At 42.2% G+C, this 26,333-nt stretch overlaps 1 protein-coding gene across 1 annotated transcript in view; it reads left to right on the forward strand.

The window, feature by feature from the left end:
- Pik3cb (phosphatidylinositol-4,5-bisphosphate 3-kinase catalytic subunit beta) overlaps positions 1-26,333 on the forward strand; it is a 108,700-nt gene that overhangs the window by 25,299 nt on the left and 57,068 nt on the right. The window contains exons 3-5 of the mRNA XM_005367822.3: positions 12,320-12,506; positions 15,499-15,724; positions 22,504-22,727. Of these exons, the coding sequence (XP_005367879.1) occupies positions 12,336-12,506; positions 15,499-15,724; positions 22,504-22,727 (621 nt within the window). The 5' untranslated portion in view covers positions 12,320-12,335. The remainder of the gene's footprint in view (positions 1-12,319; positions 12,507-15,498; positions 15,725-22,503; positions 22,728-26,333) is intronic.

Raw genomic sequence — 26,333 nt, forward strand, 5'->3', positions numbered from 1 at the left:
GAGAGAGAGAGAGAGAGAGAGAGAGAGAGAGAGAGAGAGAGAGAGAGAGAGAGAGAGAATGTTCCACAGCACTCATGTATTCGGAGGATATCTTTGTCTAGTTGGTCCCCTCTGTCCACCTTTATGTGGATTTCAGACATCAGACTCTGGCTGTCTTTCCCTGCTGCTGAAAACACCTCTGCCTGTTAAGTCATCTCACTAGTCCAGGTTGTCTGTTTTAGATTATTTTGTTTGTTTGTTTTTGTTTTTTGTTTGTTTATTTGAGACAGGATTTTGCTGTAGCCTTGGCTGTTCTGGAACTCACTCTGAAGACCAGGCTAGCCTTGAACTCAGATTCACTTGCCTCTGCCTCCTTAGTGCTGGTATTAAAGGCGTGCACTATCACTATCTGACAGTTAATTTTCTATGTGTATTTTGCCCCCACGTAGGTAGGTATGTCTTTGCACCACACATGTGACTGTTATCTATAGAGGGCATAAAAGAGTGTGGAAGTCTCTGAAACTGAAGTTGTGGACAGTTGTCAGCTGCCATGTAGGTGCTGGTGATCCATCCCAGGTCCTCTGTAAGAACAAGTGCTCATAACTGTTGCGCCATCTGTCCAACCCCAAAGGGTTTCATTTCATTTTTTATATACTGTGCGTATGTCTGACTGTGTGACTATATGAACGCACATGTATGGGTGTCTGTAAGCCTGTGTTTGTACACATTCCAGCTAGAAGACTTTGGGTCTACAGCTGTCATCCTGTTCCTTTGAAGCACAGTTTCTTCCTGAACCTGGGGCTCACATTTTCACAGCTAGGCTCGAAACCATCAAACCTGGTCAGCCCTTGTCTCCATTTTCATCAGAGCTAAGGTACTGATCTGTGGTTATGCCTGGCTCGCTCCAAGGTGCTGGAATACGAACTCCAGTCCTCATGATTATGCAGGAAGTGCTCTCATCTAAGGAGCCATCTTTGCAGTCCTGGAAGTTTACTGGTTTAATGTATAACATATAGGATATATGCTTTTTTTTTTTTTTTGAGACAGGGTTTCTCTGTGTAGTCCCAGCTGTCCTAGATCTTGAACTCACAAATATCCACCTGTCTCTGCTGGGATTGAAGGTGTATGCCACCATTGCCCAGCAGGATATATTCTAAGTGAAATTTTTTTAAATTTATTTATTATGTATACAATATTCTGTCTGTGTGTATGTCTGCAGGCCAGAAGAGGGCACCAGACCTCATTACAGATGGTTGTGAGCCACCACATGGTTGCCGGGAATCGAACTCAGGACCTTTGGAAGAGCAGGCAATGCTCGTAACCACTGAGCCATCTCTCCAGCCCCTCTAAGTGAAATTTTATAAAATGGATAGTACAAATTGAGTTTCCAGTTCTGAAATGCTCCATAATCCAGACTTTGTGTGAATGGGGTATTGGAAATTGAGCCCAGATCCTTATCAGGTACCATTATAATGGTGTTATAAAAATCAACTATAGCCAGGCGGTGGTGGCTCACGCCTTTAATCCCAGCACTAGGGAGGCAGAGGCAGGCGGATCTCTGTGAGTTCAAGACCAGCTTGGTCTACAAGAGCTATGTCCAGGACAGGCTCCAAAACCACAGAGAAACCCTGTCTCGAAAAACCAAAAAAAAAAAAATCAACTATAAAAATACAAATTCTTGCTATAGTCTATGATGTGTATTCTGTCTTAAACTTTCGAGAAAAGACAAAGTTGTAACCAGCAGTTGGACAGGTGCATGATAGGAACAACTTAGAGGTGGGAACCGTGCGGGATGAGTCCAGTTGCAGGGACCAGAGCAGTCTGAAGTTTGGCTTTGTTAACACCAATGCTAACACCATAGGCTGAGAGGACCAGAGAAAGAGTTCCCATCACACGACTCTTCATGCCAGGCCTTGCGTTTGCTGTGAAAATCTGCTTGCATAAAAAACATTCAGTGGGGCTAGGGAAGTGGCTCACTGATTAAAGTGCTTGCTATGCAAACAGCAAATGTAAAGACCCCCTCCTCCCCGAACCTAGGAACTGCTGCTGGCTGGACCACTCAGCCTGCCTATAATTCCAGCACTGGGGCCTATGTGGGCCACCATGTCTATCTCTAATGACATTCCAAATGGTATATGTAGTTAAGTAAATTGAATCTTATGGTATGTGTTCTTTTACTACCCCTCCCTCCTTTTTAAAATTGAGACAGTGTCTCACATTATTCCAAACTGGTGTGAAACTGAGTAGCAATTCTTCTGCTTTAGCCCCCTGAGTACTGTGGATACAACAGATGTGAGTTCATGCCTGGCCCCTTTTGTTTCTGTTAACTGTGTTTGTGAGGGTCATCAGTGGTGTGTATAGAGTTATATTTAATTATTTTTTCATATTATAAAACATTCAGTGCAATTTCTTGTTCTATTGATGTATGTATGTTTGAGTTGAGACTTCTTTTGGTTATTATGAAAAATTTTAGTGGTTTTTTTTTTTTTTTTTTTTTTTGAGACAGGGTTTTTCTGTAGCTTTGGAACCTGTCCTGGAACTTGCTCTGTAGACCAGGCTGGCCTCAAACTCACAGAGATCCCCTGTCTTTGCCTCTGGAGTGCTGATATTAAAGGTGTGCACCACCACTGCCTGGCTGAAAATTTTAGTTTTAATGTTTTTAGGTAAGAGTATCACAGAATAAAGATCAGTGGAGTTTTTGGTGTTCTGCTTAGAGAAGAATGAGTTTGTTCACCTGCTAATAGTGATCTGTGGATATCAGTGGGTTTCGTTTCTTTGTGTTTGGTTTTTAGTTTGACACAGTGACACCATAGCTCTGCCTCACTCAGATCCACCTGCCTCTCCTACCATGCTGGGCTTGAAGGTGTGAGTCCACACTGTCCTAATGGTGATCTTGATCTTTATCTCTTTAGTGAAGAATTACATTAAGCACTTTTATCTGTATGCTTTTGGGTTACTTGGGCTTTGGTAAATTTCTGGTTGTTTGCTTTAAGTTGGGTTCATATTTCCTTGATAGTCCTTTTCACATTGTAGCTCATCAGCTGAATAAGTTGTGTGCTTTGACTTATGTCCTGTTAAGTTTGGGTTTTGGTTGAGCTATATCCCTACCCCTAAAACATGCTTCCTCTAATCATTTTGGTCTTGCCTCTTGAGCACTTTTCACTGGATCTCCTCTTGTTCATCTTCATCAGGAAGACCACCTCAGGTAGTCAGCCTCTTCTTCACTCTGTGCCTGTCCTCTGGTGTCCTGATGTCCTGGCTCTCTCTGCCTAATTTCCTGGCTGCCTTAAGTCAGATTCATATTCATTGTGCCTCTGCAGCTGTTTTGGAAACGGTGGTTTTCGGAAGGTGCTACAGGAGGAGAACTGCTGTGTTCATTTCCACGGGGGTGGGTGCTCTGAAATACAGTGCCAAGTAGGAAAGCAGTGAGTGCGGGTAGAAGCGAAGGCTTCGCTGGAGTCATGGTGGAAGTCTCGTTACTGCTACTGATAATTCTGTTTCCTGTGTGGATGGAGAAGGGAAACGCTTGATATTGGACTACCCATGACTAATGATTCTGAGTTTTAAGCCTGGACTTGCCACCAGGTGTGTGTGACTAAATTAGTGAAGGACATTGTAACAGACTGAACATTAATAATGGCCAAGCTTAGCAGACTCTGTGTTGTCGCTCAAGAAGCAGTTGTTTCCACCCTGTGGTTGTCATTTGTTATCTGTGGGTGTTGTTGTAAGGAGAATGCGATGATGCAGGCAGTAGTCATCCTGCAGATTCCTGACCTGAGGAACCTCAGTCGTTTCCACTCTGCATGCGGTGGAAAGAACTTCATAATCAGCTGCAATCTTTGCCTTACCTGGTGTTCCATCCCAGTTCCAAGTCTGTCATGGAGACATGGATGTCATTATCTTATTCCTTAGGCCCCAGTTTTAAATGTTTAAGTGTTCATACTTTTTCAGTGCCAGCATTCAGGGAGATAGAGGCAGATGGATCTCTCTCTTTTTTTAATTTTATTGATTTTTTTGAGCTCTACATTTTTCTCTGCTCCCCTCCCTGCTTCTCCCCTCCCCTTTAGCCCTCTCCCAAGGTCCCCATGCTCCCAATTTACTCAGGAGATTTTGGTTTTTTTCTTTCCCATGTAGATTAGATCTATGTAAGTCTCTCTTAGGGTCCTATTGTTGTCTAGGTTCTCTGGGATTATGATTTGTAGGCTGGCTTTCTTTGCCTTATGTTTAAAAACCACTTATGAGTGAGTACATGTGATAATTGTCTTTCTGGGTCTGGGTTACCTCACTCCTCACTCAAAGTGATGTTTTCTAGCTCCATCCATTTTTCTGCAAAATTCAAGATGTTATTTTTTTCTGCTGTATAGTACTCCATTGTGGAAATATACCACATTTTCCTTTTCCATTCTTTGGTCGAGGGGCATTTAGGTTGTTTCCAGGTGCTGGCTATGACAAACAATGCTGCTATGAACATAGTTAAGCACATGTCCTTGTGGCACGATTGAGCATCCTTTGGATAAATACCCGAAAGTAGTATTACTGGGTCTTGAGGAAGGTTGTTTCCTAATTCTCTGAGCAATCGCCACACTGACATCCAAAGGGGCTGTACCAGTTGGCACTCCCACCAGCAATGCAGAAGTGTTCTCTTTACCCCACAACCTCTCCAGCATAAATTGTCATCAGTGTTTTTGATCTTGGCCATTCTTACAGGTGTAAGATGGAATCTCAGGGTTGTTTTGATTTGCATTTCTCTGATGACTAAGGATGTTGAACATTTCCTTAAGTGTCTTTCAGCCATTTTAGATTTCTCTGTTGAGAGTTCTCTGTTTAGGTCTGTACTCCATTTTTTTTAAATTGGATTATTTGTTCTTTTGATGACCAATTTCTTGAGTTCTTTGTATGTTTTGGAGATCAGCCCTCTGATGTGGGGTTAGTGAAGATCTTTCCCCATTCTGTAGGCTGTCTTTTTGTCTTGTTGACCATGTCCTTTGCTTTACAGAAGCTTTTTATTTTCAGGATGTCTCATTTATTAATTGTTTCTCTCAGTGTCTGTGCTGCTGGGGTTATATTTAGGAAGTGGTTCCCTGTGCTAATGCGTTCAAGTGTACTTCCCAGTTTCTCTTCTATAAGGTTCAGTGTGGCTGGCTTTATGTTGAGGTCTTTGATCCATTTGGACTTGAATTTTGTGCATGGTGATAGATATGGATCTATTTTCATTCTTCTACATGTTGATATCCAGTTATGCCAGCACCATTTATTAAATATGCTTTCTTTTTTCCACTTGATATTTTTGCTTCTTTGTCAAAAATCAGGTGTTCGAAGGTGTGTAGGCAGATGGATCTCTTGAGGCTAACCTGATCTTCAAAGTGGGTTCTAGGATAGTCAGGGCTGTTACACAGAGAAACTGTCTTGTCTTAGGGGGAAAAAAAGAACCCATACTCTAGGGCCAGCAAGATGCCTCAGTGGGTGAATGTGCTTGTCAGCAAGCCTGAGAAGCCTGAGACCAGTATGATGGAAGGAGGAGATCAACTCTCACAATGTTTCTCTGACATTCACACATATGCTGTAATGTACACACATGCCCCCCATATGCTCGCACAAAATAAATATAATTTTAAAAGTAAGAATTCATACTCTTTTTGGTTTTTCAAGACAGATCTGCCTGTCTCTGCCTCCTAAGTGCTGGGATTAAAAGCGTGCTCCACCACCACCCGGCCACCATACTCTCTTTTAAAATTTATTTGTTCATTTATTTTTAATTTTGGGAGTGGGTTGGAGAGAAAGTTTTTTTGTGCAGCATTGAAACCTGTCCTGGAACTAGCTCTATAGACCAGGCTGTTCTTGAATTCACAGGGATCCACCTGCCTCTGCTTCCTGAGTGCTGAGATAAAAGGTGTGTGCCACCACTGCCTGGTTTTAAATTTATTTTTATTTTATTTGCATGTATGTCTGTGTGAGGGTGTCAGATCTTAGAGTTATAGATAGTTGTTAGCTATCATGTGGGTGCTGGGAATTGAACTCGGGGTTCTCTGGAAGAGTAGTCAGAGCTCTTAACCACTGAGTCATCTCTCCAGCCCAAGAATCCATACTCTTAATATTTATAGCATGTGAGCATTTCCTTAGTGACTAAAGCAAAGTTTTCCCAGGCATCTTCAGTGCACAGCCCGTGTTGTAGAAAGCAGGTTGTAACAGGTGGTCCTTACCAGCTTTGTTATCACATCAGGCTTTCAAAGTTCACTAGCTTTCCCCAGATCCTGATGCAGGCTTCATCACAGGGCCAGTCATGGTAGCATATTCTGTAATCTCAGAATGGCAAATAAAAGTTATTACATGAAATATAAGATTATGCATTTGTGCAAGTTGTTGGCAGACATATTAATAACTGGCTTAAAAGTATTAAATTAAGAACGTTTAAAATAGTCTGTATCCTTTGGAAAATATGACTGTTTTATTTGTTATTTCTATTTTATTTTTTAAGACAGGGTCTCATTGTGGAACCCTGGCTTGCCTAGAATTCACTGTGTAGACAAGGCTGGTCTCCTGTCTGCCTCTGGCTTTGGGGTGCTGGGATTAAGGGTGTGCACAGCACACACACACACACACACACACACACACACACAGAGAGAGAGAGAGAGAGAGAGAGAGAGAGAGAGAGAGAGAGAGAGAGAGACAGAGACATACACTAAATAGGCCCTATGAAAATGGCATTGAGTCTCTTGAAAGGGTGGTACCTGTACTCACCTGCCATACTTGCTCCTAATGGCCCCTCCGCTTCACCTTACCTCCTCCCTCCTTGGGATGGTCAGACAAATACTCTCCCTGTAGGCTTCTTTCCCAGCAGTTACCCTCATTTCCTGCAGCTGCAGCTCCTCTAGACCAAGGTGGAAATCACTGCAATGAACCATTTAAGCCTTAGCTACCTTCTCATGTGTTTCCTTCATGTAAGAAGGAACACCCTCCAGGCAAAGCAGATCAGGCGTGACTCCCACTTAACATCTGTGAGTGTCTGTATGCATGTCTGTGTGCCCTATGTGTGCAGTGCCCACAGAGGCCAGAAGAGGGCATTGAAGCTCAGGGACTGGAGTTAGAGATGGTTGTGAGCCGCCATGTGGGTGCAAGAGCAGCCAGTGCTCTTAACTGCTGAGCCATCTCTTCAGTCCCAGTATTTTATTTTTTAAATCTTATCTTTCCTCAGACGTGTGGTGTGCCTTTAACAGAGTGAATGTTTAGTAATTAATTGAACCCAGGACCTTGTCTTGCTAGATAGGAATTCCACCTCTGACTAGCCTCTCTTCTCCTCTTTGCTCAATGCTTTGCACTGAATGACACTGTCAGCTTGCCTTCTGTGGCTCACTGTATCCTCTGGAGAGAAAAGACAGTTGAAGGAGACTCCAGTGACAGACTCCTCCCTACTGTTCTTAGTTCCCTACTTTCTCTTTGCATTTTGTCATTCATAGCCAGATACATTAAGAGGGAAATTGGTCACCAAGAGGAAAAAATTAAAACAAATAAATACTGTGCTAAGCAAAGTTAAACCATTGTGCAAAAGAATAGTAAGCCCTGAAATGGCTGTGGAGAAAAGCCAGCATTGGTAACACACTCTTTTAAATTGTATGCATTATCTCTTATTTTCAAAATGATAGTAGATAAATAGTTAAAAGGTCCAGAGCCTTAGCAGTGCTTTTTCTATAGCTGAAGCTATTTAAAATTCTTCTCATGTTGCTGTTTGCCATCCAGATGGCTTTCTGGCCCCGGTTCAATTCCTAGATGTGAGGCTGTCGGTTACTCACTCGCTCCACTAGACTCTTGACTCATCCTCACAGCAGTTACATGTGGGTATCTTTGGCTACACAGTCTGTCCTGATTGCCACGGTACTTACAAGTAAGAACCAGAAGTCCTTGGAAGATTTATTAACATTCACAAAAATATGCCCAGGAGCCTGTTAGACACAACCAGTGGAGTAAGGAACAGAAAGATGCCAGCTCTTAAGCAGTGAAACCGGTCAAGATTTTTCTAGCCTTTGGGGGTTGTTTTGTGTTTTGGGAACGTGATTATTCTGTGTAGACCAGGCTGGCCTTGAACTCACAGAGATCCACCTGTATCTGCTTCCCCAGTGCTGGGATTAAAGGTGAGCACCACCACCGCCTGGCTCTGCTTCTTAGTTAAACCATTTGGACTCCACTCATATCCTCCTTGTCTTCTTCCGTCTTCGAAGACCCATGTGACCCCTTGTGCCAGGCAGGCAAACTAGTGTCTGGCGGTTAGTTTCAGGGACCATGATGGCTAAACATTAGTAAGATGTGTTTTGTTGTTGTTGTTTTAAAGAGCTACTTAAGTAAGACTGTCATAGATGATGTTTACGTCTGGACTTGGGTCACTGTTGATTGTCTTTTACAAGCACCCCTGACCCTGCAGTGCATGCTAGCAGCTTCGTGACCAGGGCATTGCTGCTTTTGATTCTGTGCATTGGCTTATAGATGAACAACCTAAGTAAAAAGCCCTACTCTTGTTGCATGGCTTTCATTCACAAACAGAACAAAAAGCCATTGAGCATTTGTCCCTCAAATAAATGCTAAGGAAAGACCCGTGTCACAAGGCAGAATTTCTAGGATTACACAGGGGCAGGAGTGGCCCTGCTGTACATGGTCACATGATACATTGCCCTTGTCATTGGAGGAAGAATTTTTGTAGTAGCCCATTCTATTTTTTTTTCTGAGCATTTTTATCACATTACCTTGAGTTTTGAAATGTAATTATATAAATTGTTTTGGTCAGGAGGAATAAAATTTTAAAGTATGCTCCTTCTTTTGATCTCCCTTTTTATAAACATTGTATATGTGCCTGTGTGCTACATGGGGCCCATGTGTAGATTCTTCCCACTTTTATGTGGATTTAGGATCAAGCTCAGGTTGCCATGCTTGCACAGCATTGCTGAGCCGTCTTGCTAGCTTGTAATTCTGAACTGATCTTGAATTGTTAATCCACTGCACTCTGCTACAGAGTGAACCCCTAGTCCTTGATCCCAGAGGACTGATTTAGCACAGTAATGAAGAGAAAAGTCAAATCAATAAAAGAAATCTCTGTGACAAATGAAGTCGAAATGTCATCGCTAAGACTCACAGCGTCCCATTAACAGTTTGACTGTTACCCAAGAGAAATTAAATAATGACAGAGTTGAGAAACACTGCTAAATGCTTCCCCACCTGGCAATCAGGGATGATGCCTGGAAGCATGATCGAGAGACACCACTGCTGCGTTCACCGCAGAATGAATGGCTGGTCTTGTTAATATTAGCCCACGGGTAAACTAATACTCTTCCCAGTGCTTTTTAAATACCAGGGGCTATTCCAGGTACCTTTTGGGGGATATTCTTAAAAAATTTGATCCAGCTGGGTGGTGGTGGCGCACACCTTTAATCCCAGCACTCGGGAGGCAGAGGCAGGTGGATCTCTGTGAGTTTGGAGACTAGCCTGGTCTACAAGAGCTAGTGCCAGGACAGGCTCCAAAGCTACAGAGAAACCCTGTCTCGGAAAAACTAAAAAAAAAAAAAAAAAAAATCAAATATATGTTTAATGAGTTGTGTAAAATTAGACTTTGAACTTCATAATAAATTTACCTTTTGTTTTACATTTTGCATGTGTTCACATGAAAAAATTAAAAGTTATTTTAGAGAGCTCTCTTCTATAGAATCACAGTGATTCAAGTAAAATGATTTTAAAGCGAAGCCCTTAAGTTTGGTGTGGCAGTTGTTCTATCTAATCTCTCTGTGGTTTTGCTACAGATGCAGGGAGATTGCAGCAAGTCTGAGGCTAGGGCAGGTTACGAAGTGAAAATTCATTCACCAAACAACAAACCTGCTAGGCAGTGGAATGGGAGTGAGCCCTAGTTGCATGCCATCCCGTGAGTTACCTCTGAAGGAAGCTGGAAGGCTGCAGTGGCAAACGTAGCCTTTGCTGCCAGTGGGTATGGTGCCTTCCAGGGTCTGGAGAGTAGGGCCCGGAGAGAAGCATCCAGATCAACAGTACAGAATGTAGTTGGCAGAGGAAGGCAGGAAAGCTTGGACCACCAGGCTATGTGTAAAAAGCAGTATGCTCAAGGGCAGAGACCCAGTCTCCAGACCTTTGGAGAGCTGTGGGACCCCCACCATTTCCTTCTTGTGCTGGCCTTATAGTGTTTCCTTTCTCTGTTAGAGACTGTTTCTGTCACTGTCCGTGTGCTCCTGGGCCAGCTTTTTCCCAGGACACAGAACCTGGAAGGCTGAGAGGGTGTGCTCTGTACTCGAGTCACACATGAAACAGTAGATGCTTGCCTTTCTTCTCGCTTTATCATGGAAACAGGAAACAATATTCCTTAATTTTCTTTTCATTCTCTCTCCAAGTTTGTTCCATTAGTCTTCAGAGTGTTTGCTTGTGCTTGTTCACTCATGTCAAAAGTGTGTGCCCGTCTCCCCTTGTCTCCTGATTTACAGACATTAATGATTTTCCTGGCATGTCACTGGGAAGTGGAGGCCTTTCAACTCTTCTCTTCCTCCAGTGGACAGATGGCAGCTTGTCTAAAGGCCCAGTGGGGCTAGTTGTCCCTGCTGTGTTCTGTACACTTAGAGCATCCCTGAAAAGTTGTTTTCGTACTTTAAAAATGTTTCTTGTTTTCAGCGTTTGATCATATGCTTTCATAAACTGAAGACCTCGAAGACTTGGTAGCCCTGTGAGAACATTTCCTTTAAAGGAGACAAAGGAAACATGGGCTAATTGCTTTGAAACTAAAACAATGCCCTCCTGCTCCTGCTTCTGTCTTCCTGGATAGGGATGTCTCTTGGGCGTTCATTTCTTAACTTTAAAACGAGGAGAGTCTGTCAATCCTAAGACACCTCCCAGCCCAGAGCTCATAGACTGGATTCTGCATGTGTTGCTCTCTGTGAAATAAGGATGGCAAGGAAGGCAAAGAAGAATCAAACACTTTACTTTCAATTTAAATGCAGCAATGGGAGGTACAGGGCTCGGGCTTGAACTCAGAACTTCAGGCATGCTAGGCAAGTTCTCTACCAATACACTCACTAGCAATTTTATTTTCCTGAAAGTATTTCCTTTTCCTTTTTGGAGGGCGGCGGGGTGCTCTTTTTGAGACAAGGTTTCTTATCATGCAGCTATGGCTGTCCAGGAACTTGCTCTCTAGACCAGGATGGCCTCAAACTCATGGAGATCTGCCTGCCTCTGCCTCTGTGCTGGGATTAAAGGCATAGACTGTCATGCCCTGTTTTAAAAAATCTTTATCTCCCTTCCTTCCTTCCTTCCTTCCTTCCTTCCTTCCTTCCTTCCTTCCTTCCTTCCTTCCTTCCTTCCTCCCTCCCTCCCTCCCTCCCTCCCTTCCTTAATTCTTTCTTCCTTTTGTTTTTGTTTTACATGGTTTCTCTGTGTAGCCCTGAGGCATATGCCTGTTTTCTGCCTCCAAAGAGGTAGGAGTAAAGGTTTGTACCACCACATCCAGTTTAAAAGTATTTCTAATAGGAACAAGCATGGTGGTGTATGCCTGTAACTCCAGGATTTGGAAGGTGTAACAAGAGATACTGACGTTCTAGGCTATTCTGGGTCACATGAGGCTCTTTCTCTTAAATAATATCAGTATTTGTATTGGGGATATAGCTCAGTATGTGTAGTGCTTGCTTAGGATATTCAAAGCTCTGGGTTTCATCACCAGCATTTGGAAAAATAAAATTCTGGGCATGGTGGTAACACACTTGGGGAAGTCAAGGTAGGAGGAGTGTTGTGAGTTCAAGGCTCAGCCGAGGCTAATATAGTGCAACTCCCCCACTAACTCCTTAAACTAAGACAAGTCTCTACGAAGCAGGAGGCGATGGCACACATTTGTTATCTAGTTATATGGTAGGCAGAACAGTCTCCAGTTTGAGGCTAGCCTGGGCTAGGAGACCCTGCTTCAAGTAAAACCCCCAAAGCCAAAAAACCAAGGAAACCTCTATGGAAGCATGTTGCTCTGTTGTCGAGAGTCTGCTCAATGTGCTCAAAAACACATATCACACAGCTGAGGTCTTTAAATCTGAATCATTGGAATATCTATATGTTTGTCTGTGTAAATTCTGAATAGTGATAACTGAAAGTGAATTTCAATAGTTGATTTCTAGTGACTAGTTATAGATTGGTGGTTTTCCATTTTCTTTCCGAAAATCTTGTGCTTCACATTCAAGCTTTCTAGCTCCTGGGCCCAAATGATGTTCCTGCCTCAACATTCCAAATAGCTTATGGCTGTAAGTGTGTTCCAACATGACTACATTGTTGTGTCTTGAGTAACAATTAGCTAACGGCTATTTTTCCATTTCCTTGATGTCAGGGCCCCGAGGTTATGAATGTGCCTCAGCTCTATAATGCCTCCTGCTATGGCAGACATCCTTGACATCTGGGCAGTGGATTCACAGATCGCATCTGATGGCGCCATATCTGTGGATTTCCTTCTGCCCACTGGGATTTATATCCAGCTGGAAGTACCTCGGGAAGCTACCATTTCTTCTATTAAACAGGTATGTTTATAGTTAGAATTTCCCAAGACATAGCCTACTTTCTGTGTAACTTAGTGGGAATCATATGGTAAAGCTGAGAGACATTTAAATTTCAGACCATTGCATTTAAAATTTTTTGCTATGTCCTATTTTGTTATATATAAACATGTTTGTTCTCCAACATTTGTTTTTGATCCATATGTGATAGCTGTGTTAAGAAAGATTGACACTTGTCATGGTGAGATGCTTTGTTGGGGTAGGTGGGTGGGAGATAAAAGCAGGATGGGGCATTCCAGGCCCAAGGAATTCAAGTCCAAGGTCATTCTGGGCTACCTAGTACACACTGCTGTGGAAGGGCTAGAAAGTTGGATGCCTTCTGCTGTAATTCCTGATTTTTGAGCTAGTCACCTTTTTCTTCTATGTGATGTTTTGGTTGTCCCCGCCCCCCTTGCCATGAGCCTGGAGAAGCGTTTCCAGTAAAAATCAATGGATACATGAAATCCGTTTCCCTTTCATCCATCTATCTATCTATCTATCTATCTATCTATCTATCTATCTATCTATCTATCTATCTATCTATCTATCTATCTATCTAGTCAGCAGAGTCTTTCTTACTCTGACCCCTTACTGGTCTAGACCTTTGTAGCCGACTTCCTGCCTCAGCCTCCCAAGTGTTCATGTCAGTGGTGAGGACACAGACACAACTCCCCACTCTGTTGCATAAGGAGTTTCTAATATTAAAAAAAATGTGTATGACTGTATGTATGTATGTCTGTGCACCGTGTGTGTTCATAAAGACTTTGTGTGGGGGTTGCTTTAAGACAGGGTGTCACTCACTATTGTAGCCTTGGATGGCCTGGAGCTTGCTATATAGAGTAGACTGACTTCGAATGCCACAGAAATCTTCCGTGCTTTGGTTTCCCAAGTGCTGGGATCAAAGGCATGTGCTTGGCAAAGACGTTTTTGGGCTTCTTTTTAGTTTTTCAAGACAGAATTCTCTGTGTATCCCTGGCTGTCTTGGAACTCAGTCTGTAGATCAGGCTGGCCTTGAATTTAGAGAGATCTGCCTGTCTCTGCCTCCTGAGTGGTGGGATTAAAGGTGTACACCACCACCCAGATGCTTGTGGGCTTCTTAAAGATGAGAATACTGTTAACTGTTATTTTTAACAGCAGTCACACATACTGTTTAGGGCTTGGAGGGCTCCTTTTATTAATAGTTGCTAATGGATCTAAATAAGATCACCAGATGGATCCTGGGGGATGTGGCAGCACTACAGTTGATAAGGGAAAGACTAGATCCTAGGGATGCAGGAAGCTAGCAAGTCTTCACTGTTAACAGAGGAAACCTCTGGGGAGAGGTGTGAGGCCCTGCCCAAGGTCATGCACTCTGGATCCTAAAGCCTGGTTCTTTGCCAGTCTGCAACAAAACACTTACAGCCTTTACAGCAAGCTTTGCTAAGTTTCCTGAGTTCTTTGTCAGCAGCGTTTATTGATTTATTTTTACAAGTGTTTGTGTTGTGTGTTCACATGTGTGTGGCTGTGTGTGCGTGTCCCACTGTGCACGCATGGAGGTCCCAGAACAGCTTGCAGGAGTTGCCTTTCGTCATGTGGGTTCTGGTGATTGAACTCAGTCATCAGAGTTAGCATCAAGGGCCTTTATCCGTTGAGCCACCTTGCCTACTTTCTACAGTGCATTTACTACAAGTCTAAGCTGGAGGGAAATTCCCCAGGAACTACGTCTAAAACACAGATGTTTGAAAAATAAAGTCTCATTAAATTATATGGTTCAACTTGGACTAAATTGAAAGTTGCATAATAACATCAGAAAAGCTGTGAAATATATTTTATTATAATTGATGCATGAGCATTTTCTAATGATTTAAAAATTTTTTTTTAATATACATTGGTGTTTTGCCTGCATGTATGTCTGCATAAGGAAATCAGATCCCCTGGAAGCAGAGTTGCAGATGATTGTGAACTGCCACATGGGTGCTGAAAATTGAATCTGGGCTCTCTGGGAGAGCAACCAGTGCTCTTAACCACTGAGCCATTTCTCCAGCCCCCGAAACATAAGAATTCTAAAACTCATTTCTGAAGTAAAAAGAAAATACAGAATGTAGCTACTGCATCACTGCTGAGAGTTTCTATTTATTTGTCTTTTTGTTTTGAGTCAGTGTCTTTCTTTTTTTTTTTTTTTTTTTTTTTTTCCGAGACAGGGTTTCTCAGTGTCTTTCTTATATAGCTCTTGTCCTCAGTCTCACAGAAATACACAGCCTCCATCCCCCAGTACTGGCATTCAAGGTGTGTGACCATGCCTGGCTGTTTGTCTGTTTTAGTCCCTGTAGCCCAGGCTGGGCTCTACTTACTGTGTATCTTGCCTGCATGAATGTCTATGTATGACATATTTGAAGTGTCTACAAAGACTGGAAGAGAGCGTCAGATCTCCTGGGACTGGAGTTTCTGATGGTTGTGAGTTGTAGCGAGGGCGCTGGTGACTGAGCCCAGATCCTAGCTGGTTCTACCACCATTTCTTTTTTTTTTTAAATATTTATTTATTTATTATGTATACAATATTCTGTCTGTGTGTATGTCTGCAGACCTCATTACAGATGGTTGTGAGCCACCATGTGGTTGCTGGGAATTGAACTCAGGACCTTTGGAAGAGCAGGCAATGCTCTTAACCACTGAGCCATCTCTCCAGCCCCTCTACCACCATTTCTAACACACACATAGACACTCAACCCCCTCGGGGTTTCTCTAGCACTGACTGTCCTGGAACTCACTCTGAAGACCAGGCTGGCCTGGAACTCACAGAAATCCACCTGTCTGCCTTCTAAGTGCTGAGGTTAAAGGTGTGGACCACCACTGACCTCAGGTGGTCTTTTCAGTTGCTGAGTCATCTCTAGGCCCCTGCATTTTGAATTTTGCAAACAGGTAATGGTCATCCTTGTGTATGTATCTTTGTATATGAGTACCAGTATTCCAGTTAATGTCTTACTGTTTTTTCCTGCAGATGTTATGGAAGCAAGTTCACAATTACCCACTGTTTAACCTCCTTATGGACATTGACTCCTACATGTTTGCATGTGTCAATCAAACTGCTGTATACGAGGAACTTGAAGATGAAACTCGAAGACTTTGTGATGTCAGGCCTTTTCTTCCTGTTCTAAAACTAGTGACAAGAAGTTGTGACCCAGCAGAAAAATTGGACTCAAAAATTGGAGTACTTATAGGGAAAGGTAATATAAAAGATTTCAATATGAATTCTCAGCTTTATCTTTGTTATGCTGTGGAAGTATATTCCAAGATATTATTTTCAGCATTTTGTCCATGGACTAATACTGGTATGTTCAGGGTTTGGGACTAAGGTCTGTGAGAACTGAAGTTTGAATGTTTAGATACATCTCTAGCAATGTGATATTGCTGCAGCACCCAAGGGCTTGCATTCTGTATGTCTTTTTCTTTCCTGTTGATTTATTTTTATTTTATAAAAGTATTGATCTTCAATTACTGGGAAAGATATAATTCTTTCTTTATCTCAGATAATTTGAGAAACTCTCCCGTCCATGGTCTGCTATAATGGCTCAGATTGGTTTCTGTCTCACCACGTAGACCAGGCAAGGGCTTGAAATTGTAGTCCACTGAAGTGACGATGTGCACCTTTAGTTCCAGCACTCTTTGAGGCTGGACTGGCCTACAGAGCACGGTACAGGTCAGCTAGGGATGCATAGTGAATCTCCGCCTCAGGCAGGCAGGTTGAAATCGACATCCTTCTACCTCAGCCTCGCGGATGCAGATATTGGACCTTGTGTGCACTGCTCTTCTTGGTTGAGAAACTTTCCTAATAAGTGATTTTTATTTTACTTTGTTATAAACTACCTATAATCCCCTTATAATATGAATTTATTTCAGATATAATTTCTTACTAAGAACATAAGTTGTCAATATTTCTATAAATTTTTCATGTTCGTGGCAAATTTTTGCACTTTTATTGGTTATTTTTAATTAGAAGTTATCTTTGTATCAAATAAAGATATTCCATGGTTCCTTAAATTATTTCTAAGTGCTGGAGATGTAGCTCATTTGGTAGAAGTTTGCCTAGGATTCATGAATCACTAGACCCCATTCAAGCAAACAAACAATAATGGCCAGTGTGATTGTGCTGGATGGTCAGGGGTTCAGAGTCATCCTCAGCTACATGGCAAGTTGGAAGCTAGCCAAGGGTTACACAAAACCTCGTCTTAAAAAAAGAAAAATTCTGGAGAAAGTTAAGAACATAGAGGAATTAATCCTCTCTTGCTATAGAAATCATAGCAGAGAAGATTTAATGTCTGTCAGTACTTTAAAGAAAGTACTGATCCGATTTAGGAACTACACGGGGTTACTGAGGATAGGGCCTTGAAGATTAATCCCAAATCAGAAAGTCCCTTGGAGCTTTTTGGGTTTGACTACCTGCTTTGACAAGATGTACTCTAGTAGCATAGTAAGTTAGCTTTTCCTTTGGGGGGAAATAACTCTGTAAGGTACTTACCTAGCACCCCAATTTTTAAATTACATTTATTTATTCATATGGGTGATTGCTAAATGCCGTATGCATGCAGCATACATGTGATTGAACTCGGGTTTCAGCCTTGATGGTCAACATCTTTACCCACTAAGACATCCTGTAGGCCCAAACTTAGATTGCTCTTAATGGTCATTTAAATCTTAGATCTGGATTAACTAACCACCACTAACTACCTAAGCTTACCAAATTTAGCAAATAAATAGGAAATACAAATATTACATGGAATATACTTGCTAAAGCATGTCTTCAGGATTTATCTGTGATGCGATTGAGCTGAGTGCTGTCTTCTCATCTGGCAGCCTTTATCCCCCTATAGCATGGGGTCTGATATAAAGCAATCGATGCTATATTTTATTTCATGCAGTATCTTGTGGCTTATTGTCTCTGTGTTTTGTGTAATGTGCTCTGCTGGTTGACCAAAATATAAACAGTGCATGGCACAAATTAAGTAGTTTGTATGCTCTTAGCTGTTTTATAAATTTTGCATTTTAGCAGATTTGGCAGTTCTTTAGGCTCCTATGCTGAAAGGTAGTTTTTATGTAGGAAGTTTGTGCTCCAGAACAAGCCTTCACTCTTAATACCTAAGGAGTCGGTGTCTGCAGTTGCTGCTTTGTCCATACTGACTGTATCCAGGGCTGGGTGAGGTCATGCCTCCTGAGAAAACAATAAACAATTACTTCAGTTTAACTTCAGGAACAAGGTTGCTGCCTCCTCTGTCCAAAGAAAACAATAGAACTTTTAGGGCAGAACTGCCCTGAGCAGGCTAAAAATACCGTTTCCTCTAGGGTGATGTGCTTGACATTTTCTTTACAGTTTATTCTAAATAATTGTTTACGGAGCTGCTGTTTGCACTCTGACTGCCCTCTCCCTTGGAAGTGCATGTTCTCCTGCTTTGTTTTCTACAGCACCCTGTAAAATGGAGTCACAGCCAGTGGGGTTTTATCACAGCCTGAAGAGAATGCTTGAGCTGGGTCTGGTTTCAGACGTTTGTAATCGCAGATGCCTGAGAGACCAGGGAAGGAAGATCACAAACTCAAGCCTTAAGGGCTGCCTTGCAAGTCTCAGAATAAACTATTTCAGAAGAGAGCTGTGAATGTAGCCCAATGGACCGCTGGCTTGAGATGTGACAGGCCCCGGGCTCATCACCACACAGCAACCCTCCCCTAACCAGGTTTGGGGTTTTGTTTTGTTTGAGACTGGGTTAAGTATCTTACCCAGGCTGGTCTCCGGCTCTTGGCTTGATTGAGCTCCCATCTCTGCACTTCACCAGGGCTGACTGAGGCTGCTTACTTGCCAGCTTGCCTGGCAGTATGTAGGAGTTTAATCATATTTTTAGTGTGCCCAAATTCTTTTCTCATGCTTTTTGATTGTAATATTTATCTATGCATCATACACTGTTTTCTATCAGTTTCGTAGGAGAAGGTATATTGAAAATTAAGTTTAAACTTATTACTTAGCCTAAGTTATTAATGGCATTTGCTTTTCCTATCAGTGGTAGTCTGCCAATTAAACCCAATGCCCGATGAATGCTAGGCAGGCTCATTTCTGAGGCATTCTCCAGCCCCAAACTTTTATTTTTTTTTAATATTTAAAGTTTTTATACATTAATTGTATTTTACTGAAAGGAGATTTTTTTCATACAATATGTTCTAATTCTCCCCCCCACTCCCAAGTTTCTCCCCACTTCCCCTCCCAATCAGAGCCACCCCCTTTCTGTCTTGTTAGAAAACAAAAGGCATCTAAAGGATGATAAAATGTACAATAAAAAACAAAGCAAAGCAATTGGAATAAGATAAAACAAACAGAAGGAAAAGAGCCAAAGAAAAAACACAAGCAACACATATAAATGCAGAGACACATGCTTCCACCCACAGGAATCCCATAAAATATACACAAAGGGCTTGTAAGGCTTTAAAAAGAAAAAGGGCCCTGACACAACAAAGAACCTCCAAAGATAAAGATGCCCTTGAGTTTGTTTTGTGTTGGCCATTTACTGCCGGGCACGGGGCCTACCTTTAATAGTTTGTTTTCCCCAGTAAGACTCCCTTGTGGAACACTAACTTTTTTTTTTTTTGAGACAGGATTTCTCTGTGTAGCTTTGGAACCTGTCCTGAAACTTGCTCTGTAGACCAGGCTGGCCTTGAATTTACAAAGATCCACCCACCTGCCTCTGCCTCCCGAGTGCTGGAAATAAAGGTGTGTGCTACCACTACCTGATAATTAATTTTTTTTTCATTTGCAAGTAGTTGGCAGTTGGAAATAGCTCTTGGTTAGCAATGGCGGCACGTGTCCTCTTCTTTTAGCTGTAGGTCCCCATTTGGTGTATTCCCGAGCAAGCCCTGTGCATGCTGCCTCAGTCTCTGTGAGTTCTTATGTGTGATAGAAGGCCTTGTTTCCTTGGTGTCATCCATCCCCTTTGGCTTTTACACTCTTTCTGCCTCTGCTAGCTGCAGGTTTCTCTGAGCTCTGAGAGGAGGGATTTGATGAAGGGATCCTGTGTAGGGCCAAGTGTTCTAAAGTCTCTCACTATCTGCATATTGTTTCTCCGTGGGTCTCTGCTGCAGGAGGAAGCTTCTCTGATGACGGCTGGACAAGTCACTGATCTATGAGTAGAACAGAATTAGGAGTCAATGCTACATTCCTTTAGTAGAACAGTAGTGGGTTCCAGGACTCAAATTTAGGCCACCAGCTTTGGCGGCGAGCATCTTTACTCACCAAGCCATCTCACTGGCTCCCACATTTTATTTTTGAAAGATGTTTGTAGTGTTCTCAAAATTCATGAGGCATTACTTTCGTGAAAAGTATACATAGGCCAGGTGTGGTGGCGCACATCTTTAATCCCAGTACTGGGAGGCAGAGGCAAGAGGATCATGGGGTTTGCTAGCCTAGTTAGTGAGCTCCAGAGCAGGACAGATTCTGTCTCAAAGGAAGGTGGAGGATGTTGCTGAGAACAACATGAAATTGTCCACTGACCCCTACATGCATGTATGAACACATATATGCTAAATCCACACATATATGTGGTAAAAAAAGACATTATTACCAGATCAGTAGTGACTTCCATTCTTCACTGTGTGTTGAATCTTTATACTCGGAACTGCAGCCATGCTGTATGGAACTCACTGTAAGAAGTAATAAGCAGACAAGTAGAATGCAGTAAATACCCCGCCAAGTCACAAGGTCCTGTCTACGTGTACCGGGGAGTTGAGCAAGGCTGCTTGGAGGGTGTAATTCTAAACAAGCATCCGTGCTGATGAGGAGTTTTGCAGGTGAAGGGGGTTGTAGGAAAGGCCAGCAAAAGGGAATGGAACCTGAAGATGGCCTTCTCGAATAATAACAAGAACTGATAATGGTCGTGAAAGAGGCCACAAAGATATGTAGCAAAGACTATGCAGGTACACAGTAGCTCAGAGCAGGGAAAATCACCCAGAAAAGTCCTGCTGCTAAGCTCTTGGGAACCCCTCCTTCTGCTACTTCCTTTTCATGTGTCATTAGAACAAAGGACTAAGCATATGCAGCCTCGCCTTCGTGAGCAGCCGGCTGCTTTACAGCGAACTGTTTCTGTTCCTCAGAGAAGCACGCTTGTCTCATGAGTTCACTTTGTGACAGACCATCACGACTATGTTCACAACAATAGTCCCAGCATTACCTTCTCAGATCTAGTGGAATGTTTGAACTTGAAAACATGAAAGACCGAATCTGCTATGATGCCTTAAATTCCATTTGTAGTTTTAGTGGAATAAACAAACCCAGGATATTTATTGGTGTGGAAGGATTCATTTTATCTTGGTTGAGCTGGGTTTTTTTTCCCCTGATAATTCAAGAGAATAGGCAAAAGTTAAAAATTCACACAAAACCTTTCCAAAAAGGGCAGTGACATTCCAGAGATATATAAGTTTTATTTTTATTCTTAATATGTGTTTGTGTTTGGGTGTGTGCATGAGAGTGCGGTGCCAGTGGAGGCTAAGAGAGGGTGTCAGGTTCTCTGGAGCTAGAGTTATATGTAGTTGTGAGCCCCCTAAAGTAGATGTAGTGTGCAGGCTTGGTCCTCTGCAAAACTAGCCTTTGGTAGTTGAGCCAGCCCCATTCTGGGAAATTTTTTATTGAAAGAATTTACATGGGAAGTAACATGATCAGGTTTGCATTTAAAAAAGCTTGTTCAGACTGTAAGATTGGAGAGGTTAGGCCTTCAAGTGGAAGGCGGCGAGGCTGTTTACTGAGTAAAGGCACCAGCTACTAAGCCACACAACCTAAGGTTGATTCCTGGTACCCCATGGCAGAAGGAGAAAGTGACTCCCACAGCTGTTTTCTGATGTGCACGTGTGCATCTATGTATTTGTCCGTGTGTGCATCCATGTGTGTCTTTAACCAAACACATAAATATACGTAAGTTTTTTAAAGGCTTCAAAGTAAGGAATCTGTGTAAAAGTTGTGATAGTCACCTGAAGGAGAGATGCTGAGGGCTAGGATTAGGCTCCTGGCTGTAGAAACTGAGACAGGTAGGCAATTTAGACATTTAAAGGTATTTTAGAGCTGGGTATAGTGGTGCATCCAGCAGTTTGAGCAGTCGGGCCAAGCCATGAGGATTGTCTGGAATTTGAATTTGTGAGCAGCCTGGCCATTTGGTAAAATCTTGTCTCAGACATTCTCCTATGCCCCCAAACCCCACAAAAAGAGGTGGATTAGACCTAGCTCGTAGTAAATATTTTTGTTACTGGGAACTCATTTGTTTCCTTCCTGTAGTACCTATTGTTCACCCAACAGAAGAATGTTAACAGTGAACTCTAAAATTCTCATTGTAGGAGACATGATATCACCTATAGAGTTCATGATCAAGAACCATGCAAAGGTTACCCCCTCCAATTGTTCATTAATATTTTGTGTTGTGACACATTTATAACTATCCTGAGATATATGTGGTTGGTAAGATATGACTTCTGGGAGTCCAAATGTTTCTACTATAATTGCAGGTCTTTAACAGTTAATTTATAATAATGTATTTTTTGGACAGTGTATGACTATCCAGGATAATCATTTATCATGTGGTTTTCAATTGTGTATTATGAATTTCATTTTTCACTATACATGTATATACTTTTATGAGTGTATATGTGTTTACTTTGTGACCCTGGCTGTTCGGCAACTTGTAGCAGCTCTCCTGCCTCCATCTCCAAATTCTGCCAGTATTACAGGTGTGCCTCCATGTCCAGTTTTGATAGTTGTGATACTGATAAATAATCCATTTCTACATAATATTTTAATTTGTGTGTTTTAGAGATCCAATAGCACGTGTATTTTATACATGAGTCTTATTTTGCCTGTGTTTGTCATCTTTTTGTCTGCTTGGTAAAAGACAAATATCCAAGTTAGTTTGTATTGAAGATATTTGTGTTCTTTTTTAAAAAATTGTTATTGCTGCTTAAAAATGACATCTTTACAAAATTTCTGTAGGTCTTCATGAATTTGATGCCTTAAAGGATCCTGAAGTGAATGAGTTTAGAAGAAAAATGCGCAAATTCAGTGAGGACAAGATTCAGTCTCTGGTGGGGCTGTCTTGGATTGACTGGCTGAAGCACACGTACCCACCTGAGCACGAGCCGTCCGTCCTGGAGAACTTGGAAGATAAACTCTATGGAGGGAAGCTGATTGTGGCTGTGCATTTTGAAAATAGCCAGGTAGTGTTTGGTTATTGTTATTTTGTAATGAGTCTCTGATTTTTCCTAGCTGCTACTCCATTCTTTTTTCCTTAAATAGCTGTTTTTTTAATTAATTAATTAAATTTTTTTTGAAAAAAAAATGGTTTCTCATTTTACACACCAGTGCCAGTTCCCACTCTACTCCTCAGAGAGGGTAAGGCTTCCCATGGGGAGTCAACAAAGTCTAGCTCATGGCTTTGAGGCAGGACCAAGAGGGTCCTCCCCATTATATCTAGGCTGAGCAAGTTATCCCTCCAAAGAGAACGGGCTCCAAAGAGCCAGTTCAAACAGTAGGGATAAATCCTAGTCCACTGCCAGTGACCCTACAATCTGCCCCAGCAATACAACTGTCACTCATATTCAGAGGGCCTTCTCTGGCCCTATACTGTTTCCCGCCACTATCAGTCCAGATAACTGTTTGAGGGGCTGGCCCCATCATGGTCTTGACCCCTTTGCTCATACTCTCACTCCTCCCTCTCTTCAATTGGACTTTGGGAGCTCTGCCCAGTGCTTCCGTGTGGATCTCATCAGTTGCTGGATGAAGGTTCTGATGACATCGGGAAGACCAGTTCAGGCACCCTCTCCACTATTGCTTAGGGTCTTATAGCTGGGGTCATCTTAGTGGATTCCTGGGAATTTCCCTAGTGCCAGTTTTCTTGCTCACCCCATAACGACTCCTTCAATTAAGATACCTCTTTCCTTGCTCTCCCTCTCTTCCCCATCTCCTCATGTTCTCCCCACTCCCATTCTCCGCTCCTCTTCTTCTATGCTCCTCCCCCCCCCCCCCCCCCCCCCCCAAGATGGCCAATTTTGTTAGGCCATCTTGTCTATTTCCTCTTTCCTGGGGGATCCATGTATGTTTCTCTTAGGGTTCTCCTTGTTACCTAGCTTCTCTGGGGTCGTGGACTATAGGTTGGTTATCCTTTGTTTTCCGTTTAATATCCACTTATGAGTGAGTACATACCATGTTTGTCTTTCTGGGTCTGGGTTACCTCACTCAGGATGTTTTTTTCTATTTCCACCCATTTGCATGCAAATTTTAAGATATCTATTTTTTTTTTTAACCACTGAGTAGTAGTACTCCATTGTGTAAATGTACCACATTTTCTTTATCCATTCTTTGGTTAATGGGCATCTAGGTTGTTTCCAGGTTCTGACTGTTACAAATAATGCTATATTATGAACATAATTGAACAAATGTCCTTGTAGTATAATTGAGCATCCTTTGGGTATATGCACAAGAGTGTTGGTATTGTTGGATCCTGAGGTAGGGATTCCCAATTTTCTGAGAAACTGCGATACAGATTTCCAAAGTGGCTATACAAGTTTACACTCATACCAGCAATGGAGAAGTGTTCCTCTTTTTCCTCATGCTGTTCATAATACACTATCATCAGTGTTTTTTATCTTAGCCATTCTGACTGGTTAGAGTCGTTTTGATTTGCATTTTTCCTGAAGACTAAGGATGTAGAGCAGTTCATTAAGTGTCTTTTGGTCATTTGAGATTCTTCTGTTGAGAAATCTGTTTGGATCTGTATCCTGTTTTTTTAAATTGAATTATTTGGTATTTTGATGTCTAGCTTCTTGAATTCTTTATATATTTTGGGGACCACTCTTCTGTCTGATGTGGGGTTGGTGAAGATCTTTTCCCAATCAGTAGGCTGCCTTTTTGTCTTATTGACTGTGTCCTTTGCTTTATAGAAGCTTCTGTTCAGGAGGTCCCATTTATTTATTGTTTCTCCCAGTGTCTGTGCTACTGGTGTTATATTTGGAAATGGTCTTCTGTGCCCCTGTGTTGAAGGCTAAGGCTACTACCCACTTTCTCTTCTGTGAGGTTCAGTGTGACTGGATTTATATTGAGGTCTTTGATCCCTCTGGGCTTGAGAGTTGTGCATGGGGATAGATATGGATCTACTTGCATTCTTCCACATGTTGACATCCAGTTATGCCAACACCATTGTTGAAGATGCTTTCTATTCTTAGGAGAGCTTCTTTCTTAGAAAGCACTACCACGAACAAACAAAAAATACTTAGAGTTGATGGACTTTGTTTATAATTACATAGGACTGTTTAAAAAACAAACCTTTGAACAAACTTTTTTCGATGACTTACAATAGTTTAGAAGTGAGTTGTCAAACGGAACTATGTAATTGCTTTTTACAGTTCCAAAAGAATGGAAAGTTTTTTTTTGTTGTTGTTGTTGTTTTTGGTTTTTCGAGACAGGGTTTCTCTGTGGCTTTGGAGCCTGTCCTGGAACTAGCTCTGTAGACCAGGCTGGTCTCGAACTCACAGAGATCCGCCTGCCTCTGCCTCCCGAGTGCTGGGATTAAAGGCGTGCGCCACCATCGCCCGGCCAAGAATGGAAAGTTTTAAAGAGATGTTTTAATTCTTTTTTTGCTTTATGCATATGAGTACTTTGCCTACATATATATGTATGTGCACTGCATGCAGGGCTGGTGTTCAGAGGCCAGAAGAAGACATTGGATCCCTCAGAATTGAAGTTGCAAACAGCTGTGAGCCGCCATGTGGTGCTGGAAATTGAACCCAGGTTCTCTGGAAGAGCATCCGTTGCTCTTATCTGCTGAGTCATCTCCAGATATTTTAAACAGGAGAGAGAAAAAAAAGCCTAGTCAATAGCTCCCCCCTTTTGTCCTACATTTCCCTCCCTCCCTCCCTCCCTCCCCTTTCTTTCTTCATTTATTTTTCAGGCAGGTATCGTGAATGGCCTTTAACTTTTGACCCTGCTGTCCCCTTGTCCCCAGTGCTGGCATTACAGGTGTATATGCTAGCCTGGTTTATTCATCTCTGAGGTTTGAATCCACCTTCATGCCTGCCATACAAACACTTAAACTATAGCTCTAACCCCTGTTGTTGTTTGCTTGTATAGCTCAAAAGTAGGGCATTTACCTAGTATGCACACGGCCATAGGTTCAGTCTCTGACAACACACACCCACACACTACACATACTACACACACTGCACACACACACACACACACACACACACACACACACACTCACACTCTGCCTCTTACCCTCCCTCCCTTCTCCTTCCCTTCCTGCATGTTATAAAATTAGACAAATCATTAATTTATGGTTTAATCAGTAATAAGGTATGGCTCTTTTCTTACCAATTACCAATAAAGAGCCCTCCACACACATACTGTGTCCTGGTCATCAGAACCAAGGCCATGACTACTGGTGCACACCTTTAATTCCAGAGGCAGAAGCAGACATATCTCTGAGTTCAGGACCTGCCTGGTCTACAGAGCTAGTTTCAGGATAGGTAGAGCTGCACAGAGAAACTCTGTGTCCAAAACTGAAAATTAAACAAAGCAAAACAACAACAATAAAAACCAACCAGGCCATCATGCTAGATCAGTGGGCTGCTACTGAGCTGCACCCCATAGCCCCAGGCATTGCAATAAGTAATAGGACACTATTCATTGGCCTATTACCTGATTGTAAACTTCAGCTGATTTTTGGGGTGGGTCTTTTTCTTTGAAACAAAACAAATGATTATGACATTTAAATAATACCTTTGTGTAAAGGAATAGTAAACAGTCATATATATCATATTATTCTA

The sequence above is a fragment of the Microtus ochrogaster genome, unplaced genomic scaffold (genome assembly GCF_000317375.1).
Source record: "Microtus ochrogaster isolate Prairie Vole_2 unplaced genomic scaffold, MicOch1.0 UNK24, whole genome shotgun sequence".
NCBI lineage: Eukaryota > Metazoa > Chordata > Mammalia > Rodentia > Cricetidae > Microtus > Microtus ochrogaster.